The 27,482-nt window shown below is 43.3% G+C and overlaps 1 protein-coding gene across 16 annotated transcripts in view; it reads left to right on the plus strand.

Moving 5' to 3' along the window:
- Window positions 1–8,335: 8,335 nt before the first annotated feature.
- C1H6orf89 (chromosome 1 C6orf89 homolog) overlaps window positions 8,336–27,482 on the plus strand; it is a 41,769-nt gene continuing 22,622 nt past the window's right edge. Inside the window, exons 1-5 of one of the 16 annotated variants that reach the window (XM_072731315.1) lie at window positions 8,789–8,838; window positions 15,011–15,106; window positions 16,331–16,435; window positions 20,671–20,878; window positions 21,323–21,536. In XM_072731315.1, the coding sequence (XP_072587416.1) occupies window positions 20,690–20,878; window positions 21,323–21,536 (403 nt within the window). In that variant the 5' untranslated portion in view covers window positions 8,789–8,838; window positions 15,011–15,106; window positions 16,331–16,435; window positions 20,671–20,689. Of the gene's footprint in view, window positions 9,146–15,010; window positions 15,107–16,071; window positions 16,192–16,330; window positions 16,436–19,863; window positions 19,963–20,670; window positions 20,879–21,322; window positions 21,537–27,482 lie in introns of those variants that run through there. The other 15 variants (XM_072731371.1, XM_072731307.1, XM_072731300.1 and 12 more) reach the window with 15 other exon arrangements.

The following is a 27,482-nucleotide window of genomic DNA, read 5'->3' on the forward strand; positions in this document are numbered from 1 at the left end:
GTATGGAATAAATGTTGTGGAGTATGAACGCAGAATTTCCTCTGCACTTTCAAGATTCTTCCAGCTGGACAAAGCATCAAATTGACCTGCAACAGATTGATAGGAGAAAATCAAATTAGGTTCATACATACAGGGAACACGAACACACACACACACACACACACACTCACAATTCCAAAGACAGCCAACAGGAGGCTTATCTGAGACAACCTGAGCTAGCAGAGGGGGAGGGTCTGGGCAAACAAAGAAGAGAAAGGCCCCCTTCTGTTAGCAGAAGGTGAGAGAGGTTTGGAAAACAAAGGTGGCCCTGTAAATTTCTTAGGTAAAAAGGAATCTGTGTTAATAGCTCTCTTGCTGGTACAGGCAGGCAGTTGAAGGGGAGGCAGAGGTTTTCCTACAACTGCTGGGTTTTGATTGCTTTTAGTTCAAAATAATCCCCATGCTAAAGTGCCCCATCTTGGGGTGGTCTGCCCTTGGCCCTACAGGGACTATTTATATAAGGTTGTTGGATTGGTTTCACGAATATGAAGGGCTTGGTGATATCTGGCACAGAGTAAGCCTCAATAAATACGAGTAGGCGGTGTGTTCTTTTGAGTTTGCTGCCGTTAGACTAAGAGCGCCCAGAGGCTTTAAGGGCCTGCCCTCCATTACCCATCCCTCCCACGCCCACCCCTTAATGCCTAACCTCGGGCCCGGCAGGTAGTGCGGGGCTCCGCACAAGCTTGTTGAGCGCATCAGCGCGGCTGCGACGCCCGTCCCACAACCGGAAGAGGACAGACCCTGCCTGGCAGGGACTGACCCGCCCCACCAGAAGAGTCTGACGCCAGGGGGAGCCAGAACCCGTGCCCTCCAGATCTCGCGGGAGTTCGCCCGGCAGCTGTCGCGGGTTCTGCTGCAGACGGCGGCGCGGGGCACGAAGAAAGACCTACCCGAGGGCGCGCGGCTTCGGCTGTGGCGCGAGTTACTTCCGGGTTACGCCCCCGGAAGCAGGAAGTCGGTTTACCCTCCTCGCCCGGCGGCTGCAGTCCCCGAGGCGGGAGGAGCCCGAGGGGGCGCGGGCCCCGCATGTGAGTGACTGGGGCCCGAGGCCGGGAGGGGGGCGGCCGCCGTGTGACAGCCTCACCGCCGCGCCCGTCTGTGACATCCTCGCGCAGCCGCTTGCCCCTGCGCAAGCCCCGTTTCTGAGCCGCTGGTGTTTCGCAGACTGACGGCCCCCCGGCGACTCCTCCCCAGCCCCCCCGCCAGGGTCGGCTCCCTCAAGACGACTTTGCTTTCCTTGGCTCGGCGGGGCCGGTCACAGCAGTGTCCGAAACACGACTGGCGCCAGCCAAGTCTCGGTGTCCCTGCCTTGCTGACGGATCTCTAATTTTTCTGGTATACTGAGAATAGATTCCCCGCCCCCTTTCAAACATCTTTTTCTAATTGTTACCGGTGGAAGCTTCCCGGTAGAATGGAAGTCTCGGTTCTTGTATTCCCCATAAAATATTTATATGAGGATCTGCACTGGAATAAAGACAGTGAGGAGGAAAGTAGCAAGCACAAGGCGGTTTATTAAAGGAACCCAAGATGGAGTGGGCAGGTCTGGGGTCGGCGGCTACCCCGAGGCTATCGGAGTTTTTTCCTTTTAAGTAAGTGGAGTCAGGAGTCTTGGATAAGGTGGTCTTTAATGGACTCTGCCTCCGATCGTTTGGGAGACGACTCTTACTGGTGGGAAGGGAGAACTTTTGCGCTACAAGTTTCCTGCCGGAATTGTCATGGTCGCCTTCCCCCACTACGGGAGCAAACCTCAAAGCAAATGTAATATAATAAAGTCTGGGGTTGCTCTGGGGCAGAAGTTAAAGAGGAGAGCACAAGCTCTGCACCTGCTACTCTTGGTCTTACTCCCTGAAAGTTGGGAACCACAAAACCAGGATGTTGGCCCTCAGGTCTCTCAATGTAACAGCTACTCTAATCATTCCCCCTTCAAGGACTTAGGACTCTTGGGAAATCTTTTAGGTCAAGTGCCAAAGTCAAGCTTCTGTAGATGGTTCCTGTTGAACAGGGAAAGTATTTTCGTTAGAGTCCCAATCTTTACTGTCTGGGACATCAGGAGGTGGTATGAGGTTAAAGGCAGAGTAGGGCTGGTGCCCTGGTCTCAGGAGACTTGACTTCTTTGGTGCAGGGGCTATGGTAGTTTTGATGTGCACTTGAAGGGGCTAATATCCTCGTTGCAATAAGAGCTGAAGTTGGACCTAACACAAGAGGAGATGAACTTAGTTTTATCGTTAAAAAGACATGATTCAAAAAACAAAAGGATCATGCAAAGGAGAGCAGCCTGGGTAGCTCAGCGGTTTAGCGCCACCCTCTGCCTGTGTCTCTGCTTCTCTGCCTGTTTCTCATGAATAAATAAATAAAATCTTAAAAAAAAAAAAAAAAAAAAAAAAGAGAGAGAGGTCTCATGAAGGGAAATATCCATGACGTAAGACCCCAGGATAGGAGATGGTGGATGTGTCTGATAGGAGATGATGGACTTGGGTTTGAAATCTTTTGATGTTTCTTGAATAAACCCTAACTGATTGACATAAAAACATTCTTCTCAGACTAATGGCACAGGTACTCCTTGGGCAGAAGTGAGGATATTTAATGCTCTTTGATTCTGGAAGACTATCCCTGAGAGTTGAGTTTGTGGTTGCCAAGACTTGCATAGTTTCCTTTTTTCTTTTTTTCTTGCATAGCTTCCTGAATGGATTTGCCTAATTCTTGAGAGAGTTGAGGAGAAAGTACAGCCCTAGTGATGCCTATGGCCAATCCTGAGGCTGCTTCCAGGAGGGCCCCTAGTGAGAGTATAAGGACCTCCTGCTTGGCTATGGATGTTTCAGTTACCATATGGTGGAAAACTCTTTGAGTACCTCCTATGAGGGATACATCTGGAGCTAACCATGCCAAAGAACAAGTGCCCTTCCATCCATTTAGAAGGGCTAGGTGTGCATGAATTCCACAAATAGAGTCCCTTCTGAGGATGCAGGTGAGCCTTGGTTAGGTTAGAAAATAGGGTGCCGGGATCCCTGGGTGGCGCAGCGGTTTGGCGCCTGCCTTTGGCCCAGGGCGCGATCCTGGGGACCCGGGATCGAATCCCACGTCGGGCTCCCGGTGCATGGAGCCTGCTTCTCCCTCTGCCTATGTCTCTGCCTCTGTCTCTCACTGTGTGCCTATCATAAATAAAGAAGAATTAAAAAAAAAAAAAGAAAGAAAATAGGGTGCCTGGGAGGTGCAGTTGGTTGAGCAGCAGACTCTTGGTATCGGCTCAGACCATGATCTCAGGGTCGTGACATCCTACATTGGGCTCCATGCTCAGCTGAGTCTTCTTGGGATTCTCTCTCCCTCTGCTCCCCTCCCTGCACTCAAATAAAAAAACAAATCTTTAAAAGGGGGGAGGGGATAGAAAATAAAGGGACTTCCTTGGAGGGAATTCCCCCAAGGCCAGCAGCAGGACTAAAGCCAATATGAAGGCAAGCAAGGAGGGCCATGACTGGATGTTGTATAGTTGTGTTGGGCTGTTCAGATAAGAGGGGATTTTTCTTTTCTTTTTTTTTTTTAAATTATTTTTATTTATTTATGATAATCACACACAGAGAGAGAGAGAGAGAGGCAGAGACACAGGCAGAGGGAGAAGCAGGCTCCATGCACCGGGAGCCCAACGTGGGATTCGATCCCGGGTCTCCAGGATCGCGCCCTGGGCCAAAGGCAGGCGCCAAACCGCTGCGCCACCCAGGGATCCCCAAGAGGGGATTTTTCAATGAGGATCCCAGAACAATGGTTCTGGGAGTTTTTCCAACAGGAGATAGGGCTGTTGGTAAGATGTGTTAAAGAAGGAGGAGGTTATTTGGGCTGATGGATTTACCCTGACAATATTGAGACATGTTGGACCCAAACCCAACAGGGGGGTTGATGGTGACTTTAGGGGTAATGTTAAGAGTGAGGTAATTTAACAGTGTTAAAGTAGTGATCAGAAACACTTTCCCAGGGCAGCCCCGGGTGGCTCAGCGGTTTGGCGCCACCCTTCTGTCCAGGACATGATCCTGGAGACCCGGGATCAAGTCCTGCGTCCAGGCTTCCCACATGGAGCCTGCTTCTCCCTCTGCCTGTGTCTCTACCTCTCTCTCTCTCATGAGTAAATAAATAAAATCTTTTTTAAAAAATTAAAAAAAAAAAAACTTTCCCCAAAAAATGACTCACTGCTGAAGTTAGGTTGAAACGATCAAGGCATTAAGACAAGGGAATAGAACCTACTGGACTCCCAAATGATGGGCTATCACTAACTCAGATTGGGAAGATCATATTAAAGAGGTTAAGTTAAGTATATAAGAGTCCCTGAGCATTTAGGATTATTGTGCTGTGTTCCATGACCATTTATTTATTTATTTATTTATTTATTTATTCATTCATTCATTCATTCATTCATGAGAGACAGAGAGGCAGAGACATAGGCAGAGGGAGAAGCAGGCTCCATGCAGGGAGCCCGATGTGGGACTCGATCCGGGGACTCCAGGATCACGCCCTGGGCGGAAGGCAGGTGCTAAACTGCTGAGCCACCCAGGGATCCCACCCATGACCTTTCTTGCACTGACAGGGGGCTGCAGGATCCATGTTGGTGTCCAAAGATAGGTATAGGTAAAAATAGTGGGACTGTTGTTGGTGGCCTACAATGAAACAGGTACAAGAGTTAACAATGTTGGGTCCCACACATACCAAGCAAGAGGAATTATAATTGGTATTGCTGAGAGAGTGTTGAGCAGTGTAAGTGATGGGGCCTAGGGGATTAGAGTTGCATTCTTGAGTGGTCCAGGACAGCATGAGAATTATCAGGCAGAAGAAATGAGTTGTGGTCAGAGGTACCTGTGGATTCTTTAAGGGTGTAGTCTTAGAAGTCCCCCAGGAGGAACTTTGACCACACTGAAGTATTGGACATAACAGAAGATTGTAGAATTTGTCTGAGATGGCCCCTTTTTGAAGAGCATACTCAGAGGTATCAGGGTTGTCTCCTTTGTCAGAGGTCACAGCAAGCTTGGCTCAGGAGAGATGGATCCAACTGGCAATTTCTGGGACCTTGATGACTGTAGGGTAGGGGTAAATAAAACAGTATAGGGTCCCTTCCATAAAAGAGTTAGTTGGAATCAAGGAGATTCATCTTTCCAGGTTTTAATTAGGACCTCATCTCCTGCTTGGACTAGGGAGGTTGGGTTTGAGTGGTGGGGCTTTAGTAGATCTGCTTTTCCCATAGAGCCTCTCAAAGGCACTAACTAAATAGAATCCTGTTCCAAGAACAGATGAATGTTAGCTTGGCCAGTAGGCCATTCACTCCCATAACAAGACAGGAGTTGAAGGAATGCTTAACTGTAAATGAGGTTAAGACAGAGTAGGTGGCTCCTGTGTCCAAAAGAAAATTAATTGTCCTACTTGCCATGTTAAGGGTCACCCTGCACCCTATTGGAATGATGGAAACAGTGACTGGAGGAGCCTATTGGTGCCCTAGGGCTCTTCAAACCAAGGTGGTGACAGCTACAAGGGATTCTGAACCTCTTCCTCTGACTAGAGGGGCAGTCTCTCCCCCAACATCCCATTTGAGGACATTGAAGACAGACTATATTACAGGACTTAAGGACATTTATCTCTCCAGTGTCCCTCCTTTTTTCAATAGTAGTCTCCTTTTGGTGTCTCCCTTTTGCACAGGTAACCTTGAGGTGATGGCTGGCCACCAGGAATCAAGCCTGTCCCTGATCCCTATATTTTTCCTTTTTCCCTTTTTTTTCTCCTCCTGGTCCTGGCCATAGGACACCAAATTGACCACCTTAAGGAGTTCAGAGCTTGCAGTGTCTGGCCCTAGGGATAACTTTTGGTTTCCTAATACCTGGGGTGGTCTGACTGATAAGTCCGCCACTAAGAACTATAAGACATACCTCTGATCTGGGATCAAGGTTGGTATGTTAGTTAAAGTCTTTCTCAGTCTTTTCATAAGGATTGCAGGGTTATCTTCCCTTCCCTGGCTTATGAGAGCCAGCTTGTTGTAATTAATTGGCTTTGACTGGCATCTTTTCATTGTATTTGCTGGACAGATTATAAGATGGTCTCAGGGCCTTTGTTCGTGTGGAATCTCCTAGTTGCAGTGAGGCTCTGTGATTGGGGCTGCCATGTTATCTGCCATCTGTATGTATGTTATCTACCACACTGGATGTATGAGGTTTATCCCCATATTGGATAGTGGGCTGCCCCTTTCTATCTCAGTCTGCCTTGGAGTCTGATTCAGAATGACCACTATGTCCTTCAGGACAAATAAAAAGTTAGTGCCAAACTAACTGCTATGAGTCAGGGTCCTCGAAAAAATCTCCCAACCCCTTTTGGACTTGGTAGAGATCACTCATAAAGAATGGAGTTTGGACCTGCATGGTAGTACCAGTTGGACCAGCCATTTCCTGGGTGGGACAGAGAACCTCAGAAGGGTCTTGTTAGGACTTGCAGGTATTGGTGGTCCCGGATGTGGGGATACTGGATCATTGTTTTGGGCTATGGTAGGGTTTGGTGGGGCAGTGGGACTTGGGGAAGCCTCTGGTGGCGAGGGAGGGGACTTCAGGCTTGGGTCTGTGAGGAGAGCTAAAGTGGACAGCTAATTTTGCAGGTTTTTAAAAACCTGCAGTTTGTTCAGGAACATGAAGGCTTGGACCTAAGGGGCCTGAGACTTCTTTCCCTGGTCTCTACAAAAGAGGTCTAGCTATAAGATGGTGTTATAAAGATTTTTTTTTTAAAGATTTTATTTATTTATTCTTGGGAGACACAGGGGGGAGAGGCAGAGACATAGGAAAAGGGAGATGCAGGCTCCCTACATGGAGCCTGATGTGGGATTCCATCCCAGGACCCCAGGATCACGACCTGAGCCCAAGGCAGGTCAGGCCTCAAACACTGAGCCACCCAGGTGCCCTGATTCTTTTTTTTTTTTTTGACAAGAGTCCAAGCAGGGGGAGTGGCAGGCAGAGGGAGAGGGAGAAGCAGGCTTCCCACTAAGCAGGAAACCTGATGCAAGGGCATTTCTTCTTTAAAGTTTGGGGGTCAAACATTCCAGTTAGTGAGGATGCATTCCAGGGATGAATCCTGGGGAACTGATATTCTGTTTCCCATCTGTAAGAGGTTAGCAGAGAAGGAAAAGTAGACACAATATTCCAAGGGTGTCCTTGTTGGAATGTTGTATATCTGGAAGGGAGATGGCCTTCCTCCCTGCTTTGAGGAACAATCCTGAGAGTGTCTCCCAGGAGAGGCTCACAACTTTAATTAGTATCACAACAGCCTATCTTTCCTTTACTTGCCTCCTTACGATTGAGGTGCCAATAAGGGAAGGCCTTGGTATATCTTGTAGTCCCTAATGAGTCCCTGAGTGGCTGGATGTAATTCCCTAGCCCTCAGCATCTATGTAGTTCCATTTCCGTATTTCATCCCAGGCTCCTCTTAGAAGTGTTAGCCAGAGGAGTTGGAATAGGCACAAAGATTTGCCCTTGCCCTCTTGGAAATAAGCTCCCACACAAGACCATGATTATCATGCACCCACCTTGGATTTAAGTTTCAGAGGCTGATTGAGACCATCTTTCCAGAAAGGAATGGGGAGCGGGGGAACACGTGAGGAGGTCTGATATGAGACAACAGAAAAGGTTTAACTCCTGGTCAGATGGATCATCCAGGAGGTTGAATGAGTATGAGTATGGGCAGGACCAGCAGATCCGACAGCACATTGTCGGGTTTTGAGGGGCACACACTTTGTGAATGACAGCAGAAAAGATTTAGGGAAGGAAGAAATGCAGACAGTAGTAGCCAAATTGCAAAGTGAGTGAGATTTGACATCCGAGATAGTTAGTCAGACAAGGGTCCTCTAGCCCCAGCCGGGGAAGGACTGTCTTACCTTGTGCGATCGGAGTCACGGCACCAAAAGATGTTGCTGGTGGAAGCTTGCATTGTATCAATGGAAGTCTTGGTTTCCTGGATTCCTCTCAAAAGATTTATATGAGGATCCGTGCTCGAATACAGACAGAAGGAGTGTACCAAGCAGAAAGCATTTTATTAAAGGACAGTGCGCTGTCAAGATGGAGGGGATGGGAACTGACCGCTACTCCAAGGCTGTACGGAGTTTTTTCCTTCTAAGTGTGGTATTGAGCCCTGGAGGCCGAGACTCCTCCTACCGGTGGGGAGGGAGAACTTTTGCGCTACAAGATTCCTGCAGAAACTGTCAGGAAACTCCACCCCCCCCTTGGGGGGCTGAAACCACAATGCAAATGAATTATAATGAACTTTCCTCTGCACCAGCTGCCCTTGGTCCGCTAGCCCGGGAAAGTTGGAAGTCATGCTATAAGCTTGCCGTTAGACTAAGAGCGCCCAGAGGCTTTAAGGGCCTGCCCTCCATTACCCGTCCCTCCCACGCCCACCCCTTAATGCCTAACCTCGGGCCCGGCACGTAGTGCGGGGCTCCGCACAAGCTTGTTGAGCGCATCAGCGCGGCTGCGACGCCCGTCCCACAACCGGAAGAGGAGAGACCCTGCCTGGCAGGGACTGACCCGCCCCACCAGAAGAGTCTGACGCCAGGGGGAGCCAGAACCCGTGCCCTCCAGATCTCGCGGGAGTTCGCCCGGCAGCTGTCGCGGGTTCTGCTGCTGACGGCGGCGCGGGGCACGAAGAAAGACCCACCCGAGGGCGCGCGGCTTCGGCTGTGGCGCGAGTTACTTCCGGGTTACGCCCCCGGAAGCAGGAAGTCGGTTTACCCTCCTCGCCCGGCGGCTGCAGTCCCCGAGGCGGGAGGAGCCCGAGGGGGCGCGGGCCCCGCATGTGAGTGACTGGGGCCCGAGGCCGGGAGGGGGGCGGCCGCCGTGTGACAGCCTCACCGCCGCGCCCGTCTGTGACATCCTCGCGCAGCCGCTTGCCCCTGCGCAAGCCCCGTTTCTGAGCCGCTGGTGTTTCGCAGACTGACGGCCCCCCGGCGACTCCTCCCCAGCCCCCCCGCCAGGGTCGGCTCCCTCAAGACGACTTTGCTTTCCTTGGCTCGGCGGGGCCGGTCACAGCAGTGTCCGAAACACGACTGGCGCCAGCCAAGTCTCGGTGTCCCTGCCTTGCTGACGGATCTCTAATTTTTCTGGTATACTGAGAATAGATTCCCCGCCCCCCCAAATATCTTTTCCTATTGAGGAAATTTATTTTTTATTTTATTTTTTGAGGAAAAATTTTAAGTGTGGACTTGGTACATAATAGCGTAGCATCTAGAATTCCAGAAAGTTGGTTTGACCGGTTGAGCTGTTCGTTATCACCTTTTAGTACAGAAAAATCGCCTGTCTTGTGTTCCATAGTGTTTTAAGATCATTAACCCTGCTGGCACACCTCCTGCTTAAGAGCCTGCATAGCCTTGGTATTTGCGAGTACATTAGTCAGTCATCACTTTGTAATAGAAACTACTTCCAGATACATATTACTCCGACTTTTTAATAAGGTTGCTCATTTGGTTGTTCCCTTGGTGGAATCCTCTATGAGCATTTGTCCCTTAATAAAATTATGCGTTTGAGTTTATCACAATTTCTCTGCAAAGAACAACCCAAATACAGTTTTTCTACATCGAAGTTTTGACTGCAGTTCACATAGGCCAGCTTGCATACCTTTGTTGTCCTGTCAGGCCCTTTCTGCTTTTGACCAAAACAGTTTTCTTTTTTTTTTTTTTCTTTAAAGATTTTATTTATTTATTCATGAGAGACAGACAGAGGGGCAGAGACACAGGCAGAGGGACAAACAGGCTCCATGCAGGGAGCCCGACGTGGGAGTCAACCCCGGGTCTCCAGGATCACACCCTGGGCTGAAGGCAGGCGCCAAACCACTGAGCCACCCAGGGATTCCCCCCAAACAGTTTTCAAGACCTGGTTTGAATCCCTGTTCCTCTTACAGCTGCCCTAGAACAGCGTAGAGATTGTCTAAATGGGAGGTTCCTAAACCTTCCATTTAGGTTTCATTTAAAGCCTCCTTAGGCTTATGTATTTTTAAGAATAAGAACAATAAGAGGTAAAATGAATAGTTTGGGAATGAATGATCGCTTTGGAGCCTTCCTATGAATTTGTTTAGTAGACATTGATTAGGTTTCCTGTCCCTGAGGTGAATTTCCATGTCTGTTCTTAGTTTTTTCTGTCGTTATGTATTCCATTTATCTCTTGCTTTCATGTGTTAAATAACAAAAATTCAGATGAGTAAGTTTTAAAGATACAGTTGGCTTTATTCAATTCATGAATCCGGCAGCATTCCATCTAGCAAGTAGAGGGGAGCTCCTAGGGCTACAGGAAAGGAAAGGTTTTTAAAAGTAGAGAGGGTCTCCATCGCTATCTCTGTCTCTCTCAAATAAAGAATACAATCTTTAAAAGGTTGGTGGGGGGCGTTTGGGTGCTTAACTCAGTTAAGTGTCTGCCTTGAGCTACAGTTATGATCCTGGGGTCCTGGGGTCGAGCCTCATGTCAGGGGAGCCTGCTTCTCCCTCTCCCCCCTATTCTTGCTATCTCTATCTTTCTCTGTCTTTCTCAAATAAATAAAATCTTAAAAAAAAAAAAAGTGGAGGGGTGCCTGAGTACCTCAATTGGTTAAGCATCCAACTCTTGATTCCAGCTTAGATCATGATCTTGGTTGTGAGATGGAGCCCTAGTTGGGGGGGTGGGGAGTGGGAGGTGCTCAGCAGGGAGTCTACTTGAGATTCTCCCTTTGCCCCTCCCCTCATTCACTTTCTCTCTCTAAAAACAAATAAAATTAAAAAAAAAAATAAGAGTGTAGAATAAAGACCCCCCCCTTTTTTTTAAAGGCAAAGTCACTCTGAATGGGAGGAGTTCTATCAGTAAATTCTCTAGAGCTGACCAGAAATTCCATGTTGATTGGTTAAAGTTTTAGGGGATTTTGAAAGTGCAGTTAGGTTAGGTGGTAAGTATTGGTTAACTGACTGAAGCTAAGGGACACCATTTTGGGCCTTTGATTTTCTTTTTAACACAAGAAACAATTTCGTGTGAGAAGACATGGAAATAGGTATAATACGGAATGATAAGGGTTGTGTTTAAGGTTCCAAGGACAAACATCGCGGCTGAAATAAGGAGTTCATTCATTGGAAAAGCACAGGAGCTAGACTTTTTAGGCAGAGGAAATTATTTGTGCAAAGGCAAAAAGATCTGTAATGATATGGCAGTGAAATGTGTGTGGAAGGAAGGGGAAATGAGACTGAACAGGTAATCAGTGACCAGGTTGGAAAGGGCCATGCTAAGTAATTTGGACTTCATCTTATATTATTAAATATTAAATTTGGATATCGGGACAAATGTTTTACATTTATCATCTTGTAATCCATTAATGACAGTGTTGGAAACAGAGTTATCCTCGTTTCATAAAATAATGAAAACTCTGAGGTTAGATTAAGTAGTGTCTCATGGCTACAGAGTAGATGGAAGATCAAGGAATTATCCAGCTTTTCCCAACTCCATTGCTTGCTTAACCCATGGTGCTAAATTGTTCCACGGCAGGGCATGGGGATTCAAGGAAGTTGCTTTATTTATTTTTTAGAGAGGATTTTTTTTTTTTTTTTTAAGATTTCGTTAATTTATTCATGAGAGACACAGAGACATAGAGGGAGAAGCAGGCCCCTTGCAGGGAGTCAGATGGGGACTTGATTCCTGGACCTGGGATCCCATCACCTATCATGCCCGCCCCCCCCCGCCCCCCCCCCCCCCCCCCCCCCCCCCGACAGAGGCTCAACCCCTGAGCTACTCAGGCTCAGGCGTCCCTGGAGAGAATTTTAAACAGACTCTATGCTGGGTCTTGATCTGGATCTTGATCTCACAAAGCTGAGGTCTTGACCTAAGCCAAAATCAAAAGTCAGACGCTTAACCAGCTTTGCCACCCAGGCGCCCTCAGGGAAGTTGCTTTAAACAGACAAGTAACATGAACCAATTTGTGTTTCAGAAAAGCAATTTGTGGAGAGTAGAGGATGGATTGGAGAAGAGGATAGTATAGAGATTAAGTATATCTTTGTGATGGTCCATGGAGAGAATGTTGAGGGCCTTCACTGCCATTAATGTAGGACTAAAGAGGAGATGATGAATGTGGGAACCATACAGGAGGTGGAATTGAGGATTTAGTGGTCAGTTCATTGGTGGTGAGGAAGAAGGAAGAGGGTTTTAAATTTGGAGAACTAGTATTTCTGTTCCAAAACAGATATAAATTCCAAAACAATATAGTAGGAGAAATGAGTTACAGGGGTACAATAAGAAGTCAGTTATGGACACATTACATAGAGGGGTACAGCAGGAAATTTCGGCCAGTGTGTCTGGTAGATTGATGGATGGGTCTGGAGTTCTGGAGAGTTTAAGACTGGAGAAGAGATTTGGGAATCACTAATAGGTGGTGGTTAAAGCCATGGAGGGAATGATGGGAAACCTGGGTGTCTCAGTATTTGAGCATCTCCCTTTGGCTCAGGTCATGATCCCAGGGTCCTGGGATTGAGTCCTGTGTTGGGCTCTTTGTGGGAAGCCAGTCTCTCCCTCTGCCTATGGCTCTGCCTCTCTTTCTGTGTCTCTCATGAATAAATAAATAAAATCTTAAAAAAAAAAAGTTATGGAGGAAATGAGAGGATCAAGGACAACTGTGATGAATACCAGCATTCTGGGGTATAGTCTTTCAGAAAAGAGAAAGAATTATGCCAGAGTTTGAGAGCACTTGAAGCGAGAGCATAGATAGCAATAGCAGCTTCTGCAGAGAGGTCAGGTAAGGTGATAGTTGAGAAAACATCCTTTGGACTTGGCATGAAGAGAACCACTGGTGACCTGAGTGAGAGCAGTATCAGTGGTGTGAGGGGGGCGAAAATATGATTTCGAGAGGTTAAGAAACAAATGGAGACCCGAGAAAGAAGAAGGTGAAGTTATGTCTTTTTAAATTTTTTTGTAAAGGAGGTTGGCTCTGAAGGAAGGGGTTGTCGTCGTCGTTGTTGTTTTAATGGTAGAAACTGGAAAAGGTGTGGATAGGACCAGGTAGAAATAAGTTTTAAAATGTGGGGGTTACTGCTTCAAATATGTTCATATCATAAAGGGCAAAACAACAAACAAACCCAGGATCTGTTTTAGATTTAAATAGACCATAGAGACATGATAGCTAGTTGTGATTGGATGACTATTGATTGGATCCTGGGTTTCTAAAAAACTATATGGCTTTTTTTTTTTTTTTAACAGAAATTTGTGGAGTGGATATTAGGTAATGTTAGAGAGTTGTCTTAATAGCTATGATAATTATGCTTATGATTAAGTACAACAGTGTCCTTATTCTGAGGAGATGCATGCTGAAATATTTAGAAGTGATTCCATGATGTGTTGCAACTAACTTTTAAGTGGTTTTGGCAAAAGCAGAAAGAGAAATGACAGATAAAACAAATGTGGTCATATGTTAACAATTGACAAATCTAATAAGTAATGGATATACAAGTGTTTATTGTACCATTTAAGCTTTTCTGGAGTCTTGAAATTTTTCAAAATAAGCAATTGGAAAAAGTGGAAGAGGCATATTTTCAGCGAGTGAAGAGAGTTCTTCACTAAGTTTCACTGGACAGAGATGTCCAGAAAGAGTCAAGTGATGATAAAACTACAAAAAAGATTTCCCTCAGTTGTACATTTTAAGCACTTTCTACATTTTTAAATCCCTACTCTTTTAAGTCCTGTTGTTTTAATGTTCATCAGCTATTTTTCCTTTTAATATGATGTTTATTTTTTCTTAGTGACTTTTATCACAATCCAAAGGCCTCATGTTGTTCCTTTTAGTAGAACATCTTCAATTGATGGGAATCAATGGATAAAATAGAATGGAATTTGTTCCTAAAACTGAGGAATGGATTATCAAACTGCATAGCTAGCTAGCATAGTACTAAAGAACCTAGTACCAGAAAAGAAAATTTAATATTACTCTGGATATTGCCCCTACTATTGAAGATTAGGTCATATTTATATTTTTTAAAGATTTTATTTATTTGAGAGAGACAAAGCAAGCAGAGGGGAGTGGAAGGGTAGGGCAGAGGGAGCAGGGAACCTGATGCAGGGCTCAATCCCAGGACCCCAGGATCATGACCTGAGTGAAGGTAGATGCTTAACCAACTGAGCCACCCAGGTGCCCCTGATTAGGACTTATTTGGATGGACTTTTGAAACTTTCTTTTTGAATTATAGCATTTCTCCTTTCATGTTTTAGCTAGATACATCAATATTGCGTCTTAGAGTTGCGTAGTTGGCACAGCTGTTTAGTTTGGAAAACTTAAGAACCTCCTGGGTGATGTCAAATCAGTGTTTAGGATGTATTTATAACTATAAAGGAATTCTGTATTAAACAGGACAAAGCAGAAGTTTATATTTAGTCTGACCTCTTAATCTATTTTCTGCTTTAAATCATTTTTATTGGTAAGTTCTGTCAGAGTCATTCTATCAGCTGTGCCTCTGTCCTGTTTTTTTCTAGACTGAGACCCAGAAGGAATTGTGGAGAACATCTCATCAGAGCTGTCAGTGGCTTCCTTCTATTCCTTAGATGCTCCTTCTGAACAGCCTCCTAGTTTACCTCCCCCCTCATCTCCACCCTGGCCTCCCTTGAAAGCAATATTTCTTAACCTTAGCACTCTTAACCAGTTTGAGTGGGACAGTTCTTTGTTGTGGGGGCCTGTCCCTGTAGGATGTTTAGTCTTTACCGCCTAGATGCCAGGGGTGCCACTCCAGTTTTGACAATCTAAAATATCTTCAGACTTTGCCAGATGTCCCCGGAGAGTAAAATCACCCCTAGTTGAGACCTGCTGTTCTAAAGCAGTGTCTCCTAATTGAGGGTGTGCCTTTAATCAGCAGGGAAGAGCTTGAATACTTCTGCACCTGGGTCCCACTCTCAGAGGTTCTGGCAATTCGTTGTCTAGGGTAGTGCATGATACCTTGATTGTCATAATTCTGCTAGTGACCCTACCTGTGCCCTTGCAGGTGTAAGCCACTGTTGGGAGTCAAACTCACTCTTTGGAACTTCCCTCTGTGGCAAAGTTCATTCCTGCCAGAGTTGGATCTTCTTTCTTTCTGGAGGTAAAGGGATTGCCGTCAAGGCTCAACTGATTACAGTCAGTCCCCTGATACTTGTTTCTTAGTCATTTCTTAGTCAAAAAGTCACTTGACTTTTTTTTTTTTTAATATAAATCATTGTGTTGAGGGCCGACTTTCAGATTACAGCAAGGGAGCTGCTTTGCTAGTATGAAATTCCAACCCAAAGAAACCTTATTTGTGTGTATTTAATTAACATCATATCTACTAGATGCCAGTACCCCTCAAATGTGAACATCAAAAATGTCTCCAGACTTTCCAAATGTCGTCTGTCCAGAATCACCTCCATTGAGGACCACTGGTCTAACCAAAGCCAAAAGAAGGGTTTCTTATGAAGATCCCCATGTGCTCTTTAAAACTTTATGAAATTATTAGTAATGCCCCTTCCAGTAACTTGGAAAATATGTCAGAATGTCAAGGAAGAAGGATGTACAGCTTGCAAAAATATATTCAGTATCGTAATGCCATTGTATACTTGAATTACAAAAAAAAAAAAAAAAAATCCCATTGTTTTTGCAATACAGACTGGGAGTCTAGTGAGATGTTTATGTATATTAAAATTAGGCGGAGGTTTATGAAAGTTGTGAAATAGTCATCAGAAAAGATGGTAGTTGGCTTTCCTCGCTTACACTTTTGTTCGCTTCACGGTTCTCCTAAAGGCACACTAATATGATGTTTTTTTCTGCCTGAGGGATACCTACATTTGCTCCACCTTCCAACATTTTAAAATTTTTTACTGAAATTTTTTCTAGAATTCTCACTGCTCTCTTTTCTGGTTTTTTTTTTTTTTTTTTTTTTTTTTTTTTTTTTTACTGAATTTTAATGGATTTTGACTGGATATTGTTGGGTAGTTAATTGTAGTTTGTTTGAATGAACATTATCTTTGCTTGCTTGCCTAGAATGTCCTTGTTAATTTCTTTTTTTTTTTTTTTGATTTTTATTTATGATAGTCACAGAGAGAGAGAGAGAGGGGGGCAGAGACACAGGCAGAGGGAGAAGCAGGCTCCATGCACCGGGAGCCCGATGTGGGATTCGATCCCGGGTCTCCAGGATCGTGCCCTGGGCCAAAGGTAGGCGCCAAACCGCTGCGCCACCCAGGGATCCCGTCCTTGTTAATTTCAACAGAAAAATGTTGTCTCTAGAATCACTAGTCACAAAATCATGATATGGAAAATATTGTAATAAGTTGCTGCTTTATTCTTTTTCCAGGAATCATTGTAGTTGTCACTTTTCCAGTTCTCAACCACTCAGTTTTGATAATTGAGCGACATGGTGTGGTTTCTGCACTACCAGCTCAGAATAGGAAAATACTTGGTAAGGGAGGCAGCATACATAAAGATTAAAAGCATCAGCCCTGAAGTCAGGCACACCTGACTTCACATCCCAGCAAGTTATGGAACCTTTCTGAGTCTTAGTTTCAATATCTGTGAAATGGGATTAATCACACCTACCTTTTGGCAAAACAAAGAAAGCAAAGAAAGAGACAAAACAAAAATCAGACTCTTAACTATAGAGAACAAACTGAGGCATGCCAGAGGGTAGGTTGGTGGGGGTGGGTGGGGTAAAAAGATGAAGATTAAAAGTACACTTAACTATGATGAGCACTGGGTAATGTATATAATTGTTGAATCATATTGTACACCTGAAACTGATAGAACACTGTATGTTAACTATACTGGAATTAAAATTAAAAACTTAAAAAAAATCACACCTACCGTCTGGGATTGATGTGATAATTTATTAAGATAATGTTTCACTGTGCCTGGTATATAGGATGGCATAACAGGAAGTGGTAACATAGGAATGCAGTTCAGCACTAGTCTTTAGTTTCTGATGAATTGAATTTTTTCTACTTCCTGAAGTCTTCATTTACTCTTAAAATTTTAGAGCCAGAGGAGACTTTGAAAACCTTAGTTTAGTCCTTTTATTTTTTAGATGAGGATATAGACTAAGTGACTTAGATCATAGCAGTGTGGTGTAATAAATACCACAACAAGCTTAGGTTCAAATTCTAGAAATACACATTTTTTAAATGTCTTCATGGAGCTTTATATGCCATAAAATTCACCCATTTGAAATGTATAATTCAGTGTACATTTTTAGTATATTTTTAGTATACTCACAAAGTTGTGCAACTACCACCACAACTTATTTATTTATTTATTTATTTATTTATTTATTTATTTATTTAAAGATTTTATTTATTCATTCATGAGAGACACAGAGAGACAGGCAGAGGGAGAAGCAGGCTCCATGCAGGGAGCCCGACGTGGGACTCGATTCCGGGTCTCCAGGATCACACCCTGGGCTAAAGGCAGCGCTAAACCGCTGAGCCACCTGGGATGCCCCTATCACCACAATTTCAGTTTAGAACATTTTTATCACTCTAGAAAGAGACCCTGTATTTACCAACACTCCCCATTCTTCTCCTGTCTCTCCCCTGGATAACCATTTATTACTTCCTGTCTCTATAGATCGCCTCTGTTCTTGACTTTTTTGCATTTTATTGATGTAGCATTATGTGATCTTTTGTGACTGTCTTCTTCCACTTAGCATAGTATTTTCAAGGTTCACCTATGTTGTAGCGTATATCAATACTTTATTCATTTTTTTAAAAAGATTTTATTCATTCATGTGAGAGACAGAGAGAGAGAGAGAGGCAGAGACACAGGCGGAGGGAGAAGCAGGCTCCACGCAGGGAGCCTGATGTGGGACTCGATCCCGGGACCCCAGGAACACACCCCGGGCCGAAGGCAGGCGCTAAACCACTGAGCCACGCAGGGATCCCCATACTTTATTCATTTTTATTGTCCAATAGTATTTCATTGTATGGATATACCACATTTTATCCATCCATTTAGTAGTTCATGGATACTTAGATTGCTTTTATTTTTGAGCTATTATGAATAATGCTGCTTGGATATGATATTCTTGTACAAGTTTTTATGTGGAAATATGTTTTAAGTTCTTTTGGGTTCATACAAGTGGAATTACTGGATCATATGATAACTCTGTGTTTAAATTTTTGAGAAACTGTCAAACTGTTTTCCAAAGTAGCTGTACCATATCATATTCCCACCAGCAGTGTACAAGGGTTCCGGGTGCTCAACATCTTTGCCAACTTATTATCTGACTTTTTGATTATAGCCATCCCAGTGGTTGTGAAGTGGTGTCTCTGTGGTTTTGATTTGTATTTCCCTGATGGCTAATGATGTTGAACATCATTTCATGAATTTATTGGTCATTTGTGTATCTTCTTTGGAGAAATGTCTATTCACATCCTTTGCCCATTTTAAAATTGGGTCATCTTTCTATTTTTGAGTTGTAATAATTCTTTTTGTACTTTGAATACCAGTCTCTTATCAGATATATGGTTTGCAAATATGTTCTCCCATTCTTTGGGTTGTCATTTCACTTTCCTAAATGGTATCATTTGCAGTACAAAAATTGTTAAATTTTAATTTAATGTAATTAAATTTAATGTAATTTTTTTCTTTTGCTGCTTATGCGTTTGGTGCCCTAAGAAACCATTGCCTAATCCAATGTCATGAAGATTTTCCCTTATGTTTTCTTCTAAGAGTTTATAGTTTCAGTTAAGTTTATGTCTTTGATCCATTTTGAGTTACTTTTTGTGTATGGTAGAAGGGTCCTACTTCACATTCTTTTGCATGTAGATAACTAGTTGTCTCAGCACCATTTGTTGAAAATACACATTTTTAAAAAGAGTTTATACCATCCTTTTATCCGAATCTTGAAATGAAAGCCTATAAAAAACACACCAGGGCAGCCCAGGTGGCTTGGCGGTTTAGCGCTCAGGGCATGATCCTGGAGACCCGGGATCGAGTCCCACGTCAGGCTCCCTGCATGGAGCCTGCTTCTCCCCCTGCCTGTGTCTCTGCCTCTCTGTGTGTCTCATGAATCAATGAATGAAATCTTAAAAAAACAAACAAACAAAAACCATACACTCTGAGCAAGAGCAAAGACTTTGGAAGGGATTTAGCCTCTTTGGGTGTGGGGTATTCTCCCCTCCCAAACCAATTCCCCAAAGTTGATATTCCCTGCCTGTTAATTCACCATTAGAAGTCTGATTCTGATTTAATTGGTTTGGGTTGAGGCCCTGGTATGAGCGTTCATTAAAAACTCTCCAGGTGATTCTAATGAAAACTAGTGAACTAAAGAGTTAATAGTCCTAAAGAAAACCAAACAGTCCAGGAGGTGCTGCCAGTGGGGGAGATAGGCTGAGGGCTTGCTGGTTGGTGGCACTGCGGGCCTGCTTTTCTCCACTGAGCTCCAAAGACTGTTGTCCTCTGCTCTACAGGGGGCAGCATCTCCTTTCTAAAAAAAATAGAATTGTACCATGTCAGTGCTGTTTGGGGTTAGAAGTACTTTGGGATTGAAGTATGTGAGATAAAAGGACCTTTACATTTAAGAGAGAAAAAGACCAATAGAAGAGAGCATAAATCCCAAGTACTATTTTTCCTTCTGTAAATGAAGGAAAATACTGTTTTGTAAGAAACACTTTTTTTAAAAGAACTATTTAATTGCATTTTACAGATGTTACAAGTGAGTATTCTACTTTGCCACTTTGATTTTTACCTTTTATTCTCAATGGCCACTGTGAAACAATTTTGCTCTGAAGTAACTATGAGAACAAGTTGAATTTTGAAATGAAGATCTTAGGTCTTTTAAGTATATAGAAATACAAATAAAAGGCTCTTTATTGTCTAAAATCCTATTTGCAGAAAAGCATGAGGACTGCAACCTGCAAGGTCTGAAGAGTCCCAGAGCCATGGTTTTTGTGTTGCCTGGAATTCTTGCTCTGCCAGTAACAAAGCATATCAGTATGTTCCCCACAGTAAATCTGGCTTTCAGTGATTAGTTCCTCCCTCTATGTTGCTAAAAGGCATATCTTATGTAAATGCCCAAGAAATAAAATCAACAACACTCCATATTTCATTTCTTTTTATTCAAGTAAATTACCAGTAGCGGACCTCTGGTGATTGGTTTCAGCAATCATTTTGGACGGCACTAATGTTTCATAATGCTATTAGGGATTTATTGTGCTCTAGACTAGTACTCCTCAAAGTGTGTGGCAACTGGTGCTGGTCCTTAAAACTGTTACTAGCTCACAATTAAGGAATGCTTAAAAGCTGTGCAGCAGCTTTAACTTGACATTGTCTAGACGCAGATTTGCTTTACAAAAGGATTGGCCTGGGGCAGCCCGGGTGGCTCAAAGGTATAGCGCTGCCTTCACCCTGGGGCGTGATCCTGGGGACCAGGCATCTAGTCCCACGTTGGGCTCCCTGCATGGAGCCTGCTTCTCCCTCTGCCTGTGTCTCTGCCTCTCTTTCTCTCTGTGTCTCTCATGAATAAATAAAATATTAAAAAAAAAAAAGCAAAACAGCATTGGCCTGCAGTGGGTTGGGAAAAACAAAGCTGGTCCTGCCCCATAGGTAGTCAGGGAGCACCTTTCTAAAGGAAGGAGCTTTGAGGAGGAAGTACTTGAAATAAACCATCCTCCTTTTTACATTTTATTTTCTTTCTCTCAGGGATTTTGTATTGGAAGACATGGATCTTGCTGCCAATGAGCTCAGCATTTATGACAAACTTTCAGAGACTGTTGATCTGGTGAGACAAACAGGCCATCAGTGTGGCATGTCAGAGAAGGCAATTGAAAAATTTATCCGACAGCTCCTGGAAAAGAATGAACCTCAGAGGGGGCCGCCCCAGTATCCTCTCCTGATAGCGATGTATAAGGTAAAAATGTGTTCTGACGTGGAGATACCTTACAGAGCACAAACTCTTCAACTTTCTCTCCCAAAACTGCTGTTGGCTATTCCACCACTGAACCTTCATTGTTCTGGGAATAAATTGGCCTTTGTTACCATGTGTTTCTAGGAAACTTGACTATTTTGTTAAATATCCTAGATGAAAGCTATGTATAGTTAGACTGTATTTGTGCGTAGTTTTTAATGGTGGACATAGCCCCAGGTCATATGATAGAAGCTTGGGGAGCCTTGCAATCCTCATAGTTCTCAAACTTTAAATGTTTTCAGAAGTGAATGTAAATGGCTTGTTTATGAAAATGGATTAGTTCCTAAGGCACATTGGAAATAATAGAAGAGGTCGGTTTTTTCCTTGACATTAAAGTATTTTGTTTCTGGAGACAATCATTAATCCTTTCCCTGTCTTTCCTTATAGGTCCTTGTAACCCTGGGATTAATCTTGCTCACTGCCTACTTTGTGATTCAACCTTTCAGCCCATTACCACCTGAACCGGTGCTTTCTGGAGCTCACACCTGGCGCTCACTCATCCATCACATCCGGCTGATGTCCTTGCCCATTACCAAGAAGTATATGCCAGAAAATAAGGGAGTTCCTCTGCATGGGGGTGATGAAGACAGACTCTTTCCAGGTAGAATGCTGCATTTTACTACTTATGAGATACAGCTTTCTTGACAGTATACAATGGGAAAGGAATATCATGTATTGACATCTAATGAAAGACACTTTCCCTATCTTGTCTCATTTAATTCAGTCCCCACCAAAACTCTGTGGGATGGGTTTTATTATCCCTGTTTTGCAGATTGAGAAACTGAGGCTCAGAGAGATTAAGAAACTTGCCAGAAAAACACTTCTGGGGGAGCCATATTCAAACCCCCTGATTCCAAAGCACATGTGATAGGAGTGTTTTTGTTTATTGGAAGGATCTGAACCTGTCTTATTCATCCTTTTCTCCCCTGTGTACCCTCTCCGTAATAGACTTTTTTTTTTTAATTTTTATTTATTTATGATAGTCACACACAGAGAGAGAGAGAGGCAGAGGGAGAAGCAGGCTCCATGCACGTCGGGAGTCCGACGTGGGATTCGATCCTGGGTCTCCGGGATCGCGCCCTGGGCCAAAGGCAGGTGCCAAACCGCTGCGCCACCCAGGGATCCCCCGTAATAGACATTTTAATAAATAGCTCTTGATTTACTGAAAGCATCTGAGTCCAGTTTACTTTTAACCAGGTCCTCTAATAGTCCTTGCCTGTTGGACTAGGTTTTTGTCCCAGTTTGTCATGGTCTTTTAGTTTAGTCTTTTCTCTCTGTTTCACAGTGTGCTTATTTAATACTCTGAAGTGTTCATTTTGGCCAATCAATTGGACTTAAGAGGCACTTAAACTTAGTAATGGTGCCATCAGTGGCAGCACAGGAATTTCTAGTCTGACACACCATTTGAGGACTTTCCTTTTGAAAATAGCATAATATAAGACTTGAAATTTACTTTTTGAGAAAGAAGGGGGGATTTTATTATTTTGTTTGTGTTAATCTTATTGCCTATATGAAGGAATATGTAGATTAATTTCACAGATGGATTTCAGAACTTTTTGTGTAACTGTGTTCTGAAACCTTTAGGCTTAGGAAGTATGTTTCCTCTTCAGTGTTGTTTCCAGCAAAATTTCCTATTGGAAGTTATGCTTTATAATACCACTCTTTATTTTATTTATTTTTTTAAAGATTTTATTTATTCATGAGAGACACACACAGAGAGAGAGACAGAGACACAGGCAGAGGGAGAAGCAGGCTCCACGCAGGGAGCCTGATGTGGGACTCGATCCCAGGACTCCAGGATCACACCCTGGGCTGAAGGCAGGCGCTAAACCGCTGAGCCACCCAGGGATCCCCCTATAATGCCACTCTTTAAGCCAAGATCTAGTCAGTCATAAAAATCACTTGGATTGAGTCTTCTTTGAAAGCTATTTTTATATACTTGAGGGAGGAAATTATGAAAGATATCCAAAATTATACTAAAATCAGAGGGAAGGAACATTATAAGACAAAAAGCCTCGTGAGGTTTTTTTTTTTTTTCCTTAATTAGCTCATATATAGAAAGTTTTTATTTTTTTATTTTTTTATTTTTATTATTATTTTTTTTTATAGAAAGTTTTTAATTCCAGGTATAAATTAGGGTTGTTTTTCAAATGTCATCCAAAATAAAAGGCATCAACAAAGCTTAAAAAAAAAAAAAAAAAAAAGATGTTTCCAACACCCTTATCAGGAAGGTTCAGAGCATGTGAGGGAAAGATCCAGAGAAACTTGTCAGGCCAGTCTATGGTGCTTCCTCACATGTATCAGCCTCCTTTCCAGTCTTCCTCTCACTGCCTCCCTCAAGGTATCTTCTGCTCTTTGGCACACAGAGATGAAGTCAGCAGTGTTTAGCACCAAGCTGATGGTAGTTACTTTCTTTTCTCCCCATCCTATAAGGGAAATTTCCACAGGCTATTGAATTAAGAAGTGAGAGTTGTTAGACCATGATTCCTTATTCTCTAAATCAGAGTCTAATAATTCAAGAAACCTTAGCGTCTCATCAGCAAGCCTAACTGTTGGGTCTACTCCAAATGAATATTTTGCCTTGCAGATGGAAATAAAATGACTCCTTGAAGCTCAGTTGTAAAGAGAAAGCATTGGAAGGGTGTGGTTTTAGCTCTAATGTTGTTGACTCTATTAAAAGTGCTGCTTTTACTTGTAAATGTGGATATTGATGCACCATATTTTCCTGCATGTGATCATTCTGGGAAGCTGTGGCCACGTAAAACTAATAGTATTTTGCATATCATTTGGAAGGAAACTAAAGAATGCATAATATTATAAGGAGTAAATAGAAACATATTGGGGAGAATTAGGTACAAGAAATAGGAACTGGGCCTGCAAGAGGGCTAGAAAAGGAAAAAAAATAAAGTTATTATTCCTAATGTCTTGGTACCAAAAAACTGCCTTTTATTCAAGATTGCTTAGTGATAACTTTGAAATAAATGTAGAGAGAATGGCATGACAGATCCAGCACCCTGAAGGAAGGCCCCCAAGCATATTATTTCCTACAGGCTGGCCTGTCTGTGTAACCTGTCATCTGTCCGTCTGTCCATCCCCCGCACCCCCTGGTCATCTGACACTTTTTGCAGTGGCCTTTTGAGAATGATGGAGGGCAATGCAGTGCTGATGTACCCGAGGCACCCCCACCAATGGTACTAGCTTTCCTCCTGACCTCTGGTACTTTTTCCTCTTGACTCCACCTGGGGAACTAAAGGCAACAGAAGTAAGGTTCATTTTCTCGGTTCCAGCCTTGGATAGGAAACCCTGCTTCTGAATCCTCTTGATGTGAAAAATGAAGTGACTCTGTAGTGACTCACGTCATCCTCCCACTCTGTAGCAGAAAATAAATAAGCTGACACTTACTTAGTATTGACCGGATGCCAGACCTTGTTCAAAGGGTTTTCCATATATTGCCTCATTTAATCTTTACAATATCCCTGTGAAGTAAGTTCTGGTTTTATGCCCGTTTTAAGGATGGAGACACCGAAGTACAGTGACATTAGGTCACTAGCCCAAAGTCCCAAGGCTAGTAAGTCGTGAAACCATGATTTGGCATCTTATCCTCAGAGTCTGAGCTCTTAGCTTCTGCTGGGGGTAGTGTGTAGCTACATAGTATACCTGAAGAATCTAACTTTAAGTTTGATTTGGGGGGGGGGTGGAACGGTTGATTTTGGGGGAAAAAAGGTTGATTTGGGAGTTCAAGCACTGTCTCAGCTCACCAGAAGCTTTCTTTCAGCTCCCTAGTGCCTGGAACAAGGTTTTGTGGCTGATACTACAGATCCAAAGATAAGCTAAGCTCTTGGCTCTTTAGAATTTTCCCAATCTAGTCTTTTCCTAGGCATTCAACCCAGCTCATCTTCCCGGTCTGCACCTTTATGGGTAATATTTGACTTGTTGTTTGAAACCTTTATCTTATTAACTCATAGTTTTCCCTTCTCAGTCAAATTCTCAGTTCTTGTTTTACCCCCCTCTGGCTCATATTTTTATATCCACTTTGATCTTACCAGCCATCCTCCTGATTTTTCACCTTACCATGGAATCGCTGAGTCTTGAGCTAAAAAGGAACTTTAGCATGGATCTAGTGCATAACCCCATTTTGTAAAGAGCAAATGGAGGACAAGAGAGGGGAGGTAACTTGCTTACCCAACTCAAAATACCAAACTGGTACTTGAACCTTTGTTTCTTAACTCTAGTATTCTTTCCATCATGCCACACTGCCTGCTGTCTCACCCTCAGCCAAGCCAGGCTCCTGCATGTTAGGCCCAAATTACTTTGTTTACTTCAGGCATCTGTAATTTTTTTTGAAAAAGATTTTATTTTTAAGTAATATCTACATCTAACATGGGGCTCAAACCCGTAACTCTGAGATAAGGAGTCACATGCTCTGCTGACTGGGCCAGCCAGGCACCTCTAGGCATCTATAATTTTTAATTATGACACCCATTTATACTGAGGAGACCTCATATACAGTGAGAAAGTGTATCTCTGTATCTGAACTACATTGGAACTTCATGCATCCATGAACGTAGATCTTGTAGTATGAAGGAGTTGTGAGAATAGCAGATCATTCATGGACTTAGAACTAAGGACCTAATCAGAGTCTAGGCCAGTGCCTAAAGATGAAAAGTCAGACCTCAGGGAATATCCTATTCGTTTATTTGCAAATAAAATTTGAGGGGATAATAGCAACTGTGTCAAGCACCTACTGTATATCAGCGGCCATGTATTTTCTCAGTTGTCACAACAATCACAGAGTAGTTAACCATTTTTTCAAAGACGAAGAGACTGATGTGCCAGAGGATTGACCAAAGTCTCACAATTAGAGACCATTTTTTAAAAACAGAAATATAGTTGACACATGATAATTATGTTAGTTTCAGGTGTACAACACAGTGACTGAACAAGTCTGTATGTTATGCTATGGTCACCACAAGGGTAGCTACCATCTGTCCCCATACTGTGCTGTTACATTATCATTGACTGGATTCCCTAAGCTGTGCCTTTCATCCCCGTGACTTATTCACTCCATAACTGGAAGTCTGTGTCTCCCAGTCTCCTTCACCCATTTTGCCTGTCCCCCCTCACTCCTTTTTCCTCTAGCAACCATCAGTTTGTTCTCTGTATTTATGGGTCTGTTGCTACTTTTTTTGTTTTTTTGTTTTTAGATTCCACATGTAAGTGAAATCTTAGAGTATTTGTCTTTGTCTGACTTATTACTTCACTTAGCATAATTTACTCTCTAGGTTCATCTGTGTTGTCACAAATGGCAAGTTCTCATCCTTTTTATGATTGAGTAATATTCCTGTGTGTGTGTAATATGTGGGATTTCACTTCTCTGTCACACCTTTTTAAAATATAAAACAGCTAGTTTAAAGTTATTTGAAATAAAGAAACCTTAGACATTGAAAGTTGGGTGATGACCAGACATGCAAGCCTGTCTGTCTGGTGCCATTCAAAGAGGGAATAGGTAGAAAGAGAGGACTAGAAAGAAGTGAGATACAGCATGTAAGGTGGCTGAAGAAGACCTGTGTACAGGAATGACATGGGATGGTCTGCTATGTGCTGTTGGCTATTTTCCAGGTAGAGATTTTGCTCACTTTGCAGTGTGATGGTTCCAGCCAGATGTATAGAGAAGGCATCAGATGAAGCCTTTTCAGATAGATGGAGGCCAGATTGGGAGTCTGGGTACTTTTCCTTTTGTTGTTGGGGATTTTACGGGAAAGAGGAAAAGGAGCCCCAACCGTACACCCCCACATATACCCAGACAGTTTACTACCTGGCCATTCCCCAGTCCCTTCCCACAAAAATACAAGCACATTCTTTATCTACCTTGGTGATCTCAAGGCTGTAGAGAGATCAAAAGTAGCTCTTCCCCATGAAGTTTGGCTCCCCTAATTCAGATGGATGGCATAAGCTACCCCCTTCCAGTGATCCTTTTTCCTCATCACTTCCCCTCTTCCTTTGCTGGCTGCCAGCCTGGCCAGTGTCTCTGCTCCGTCAGGTACCACTTCAGAGGCCTTCCCTTCTTCTAAGATGACTGAACTCTACATTTTGTAGTTGATATCCTCAGCTTAAGTTTTCATGGTCTTCAAAGAAATTTTTATTTGGAGAATACATGGGACACAAACAAAGACAATGAAGAGGTATAAGATTTTTATTTATTTCTTTTTAAGATTTTTTATTATTTGAGAGAGAGCAAGAGTGAGAGAGAGATCACAGGGGAAGCAGCGGACTCCCCACTGAGCAGAGAGCCTGACGCAGGGTTTGATCCCAGGACTGGGATCATGACCTGAGCTAAAGGCAGATGCTTAACCCACTGAGCCATCCAGGCACCCCTAAGATTTTTATTTTTAAAAATATACTTTTAATAAGGAAATTTCTCTTGATCCCTCTAATTCCTTTATGTAGCTAACTGCTGGTAATAATTTGATATACATACTCCTGAATTTTTCCATGGCTATATAGATAAGTATACTTAACATATATAAATGTAAGATATTTTGTGGTA

This window comes from Vulpes vulpes, chromosome 1, assembly GCF_048418805.1.
Source record: "Vulpes vulpes isolate BD-2025 chromosome 1, VulVul3, whole genome shotgun sequence".
NCBI lineage: Eukaryota > Metazoa > Chordata > Mammalia > Carnivora > Canidae > Vulpes > Vulpes vulpes.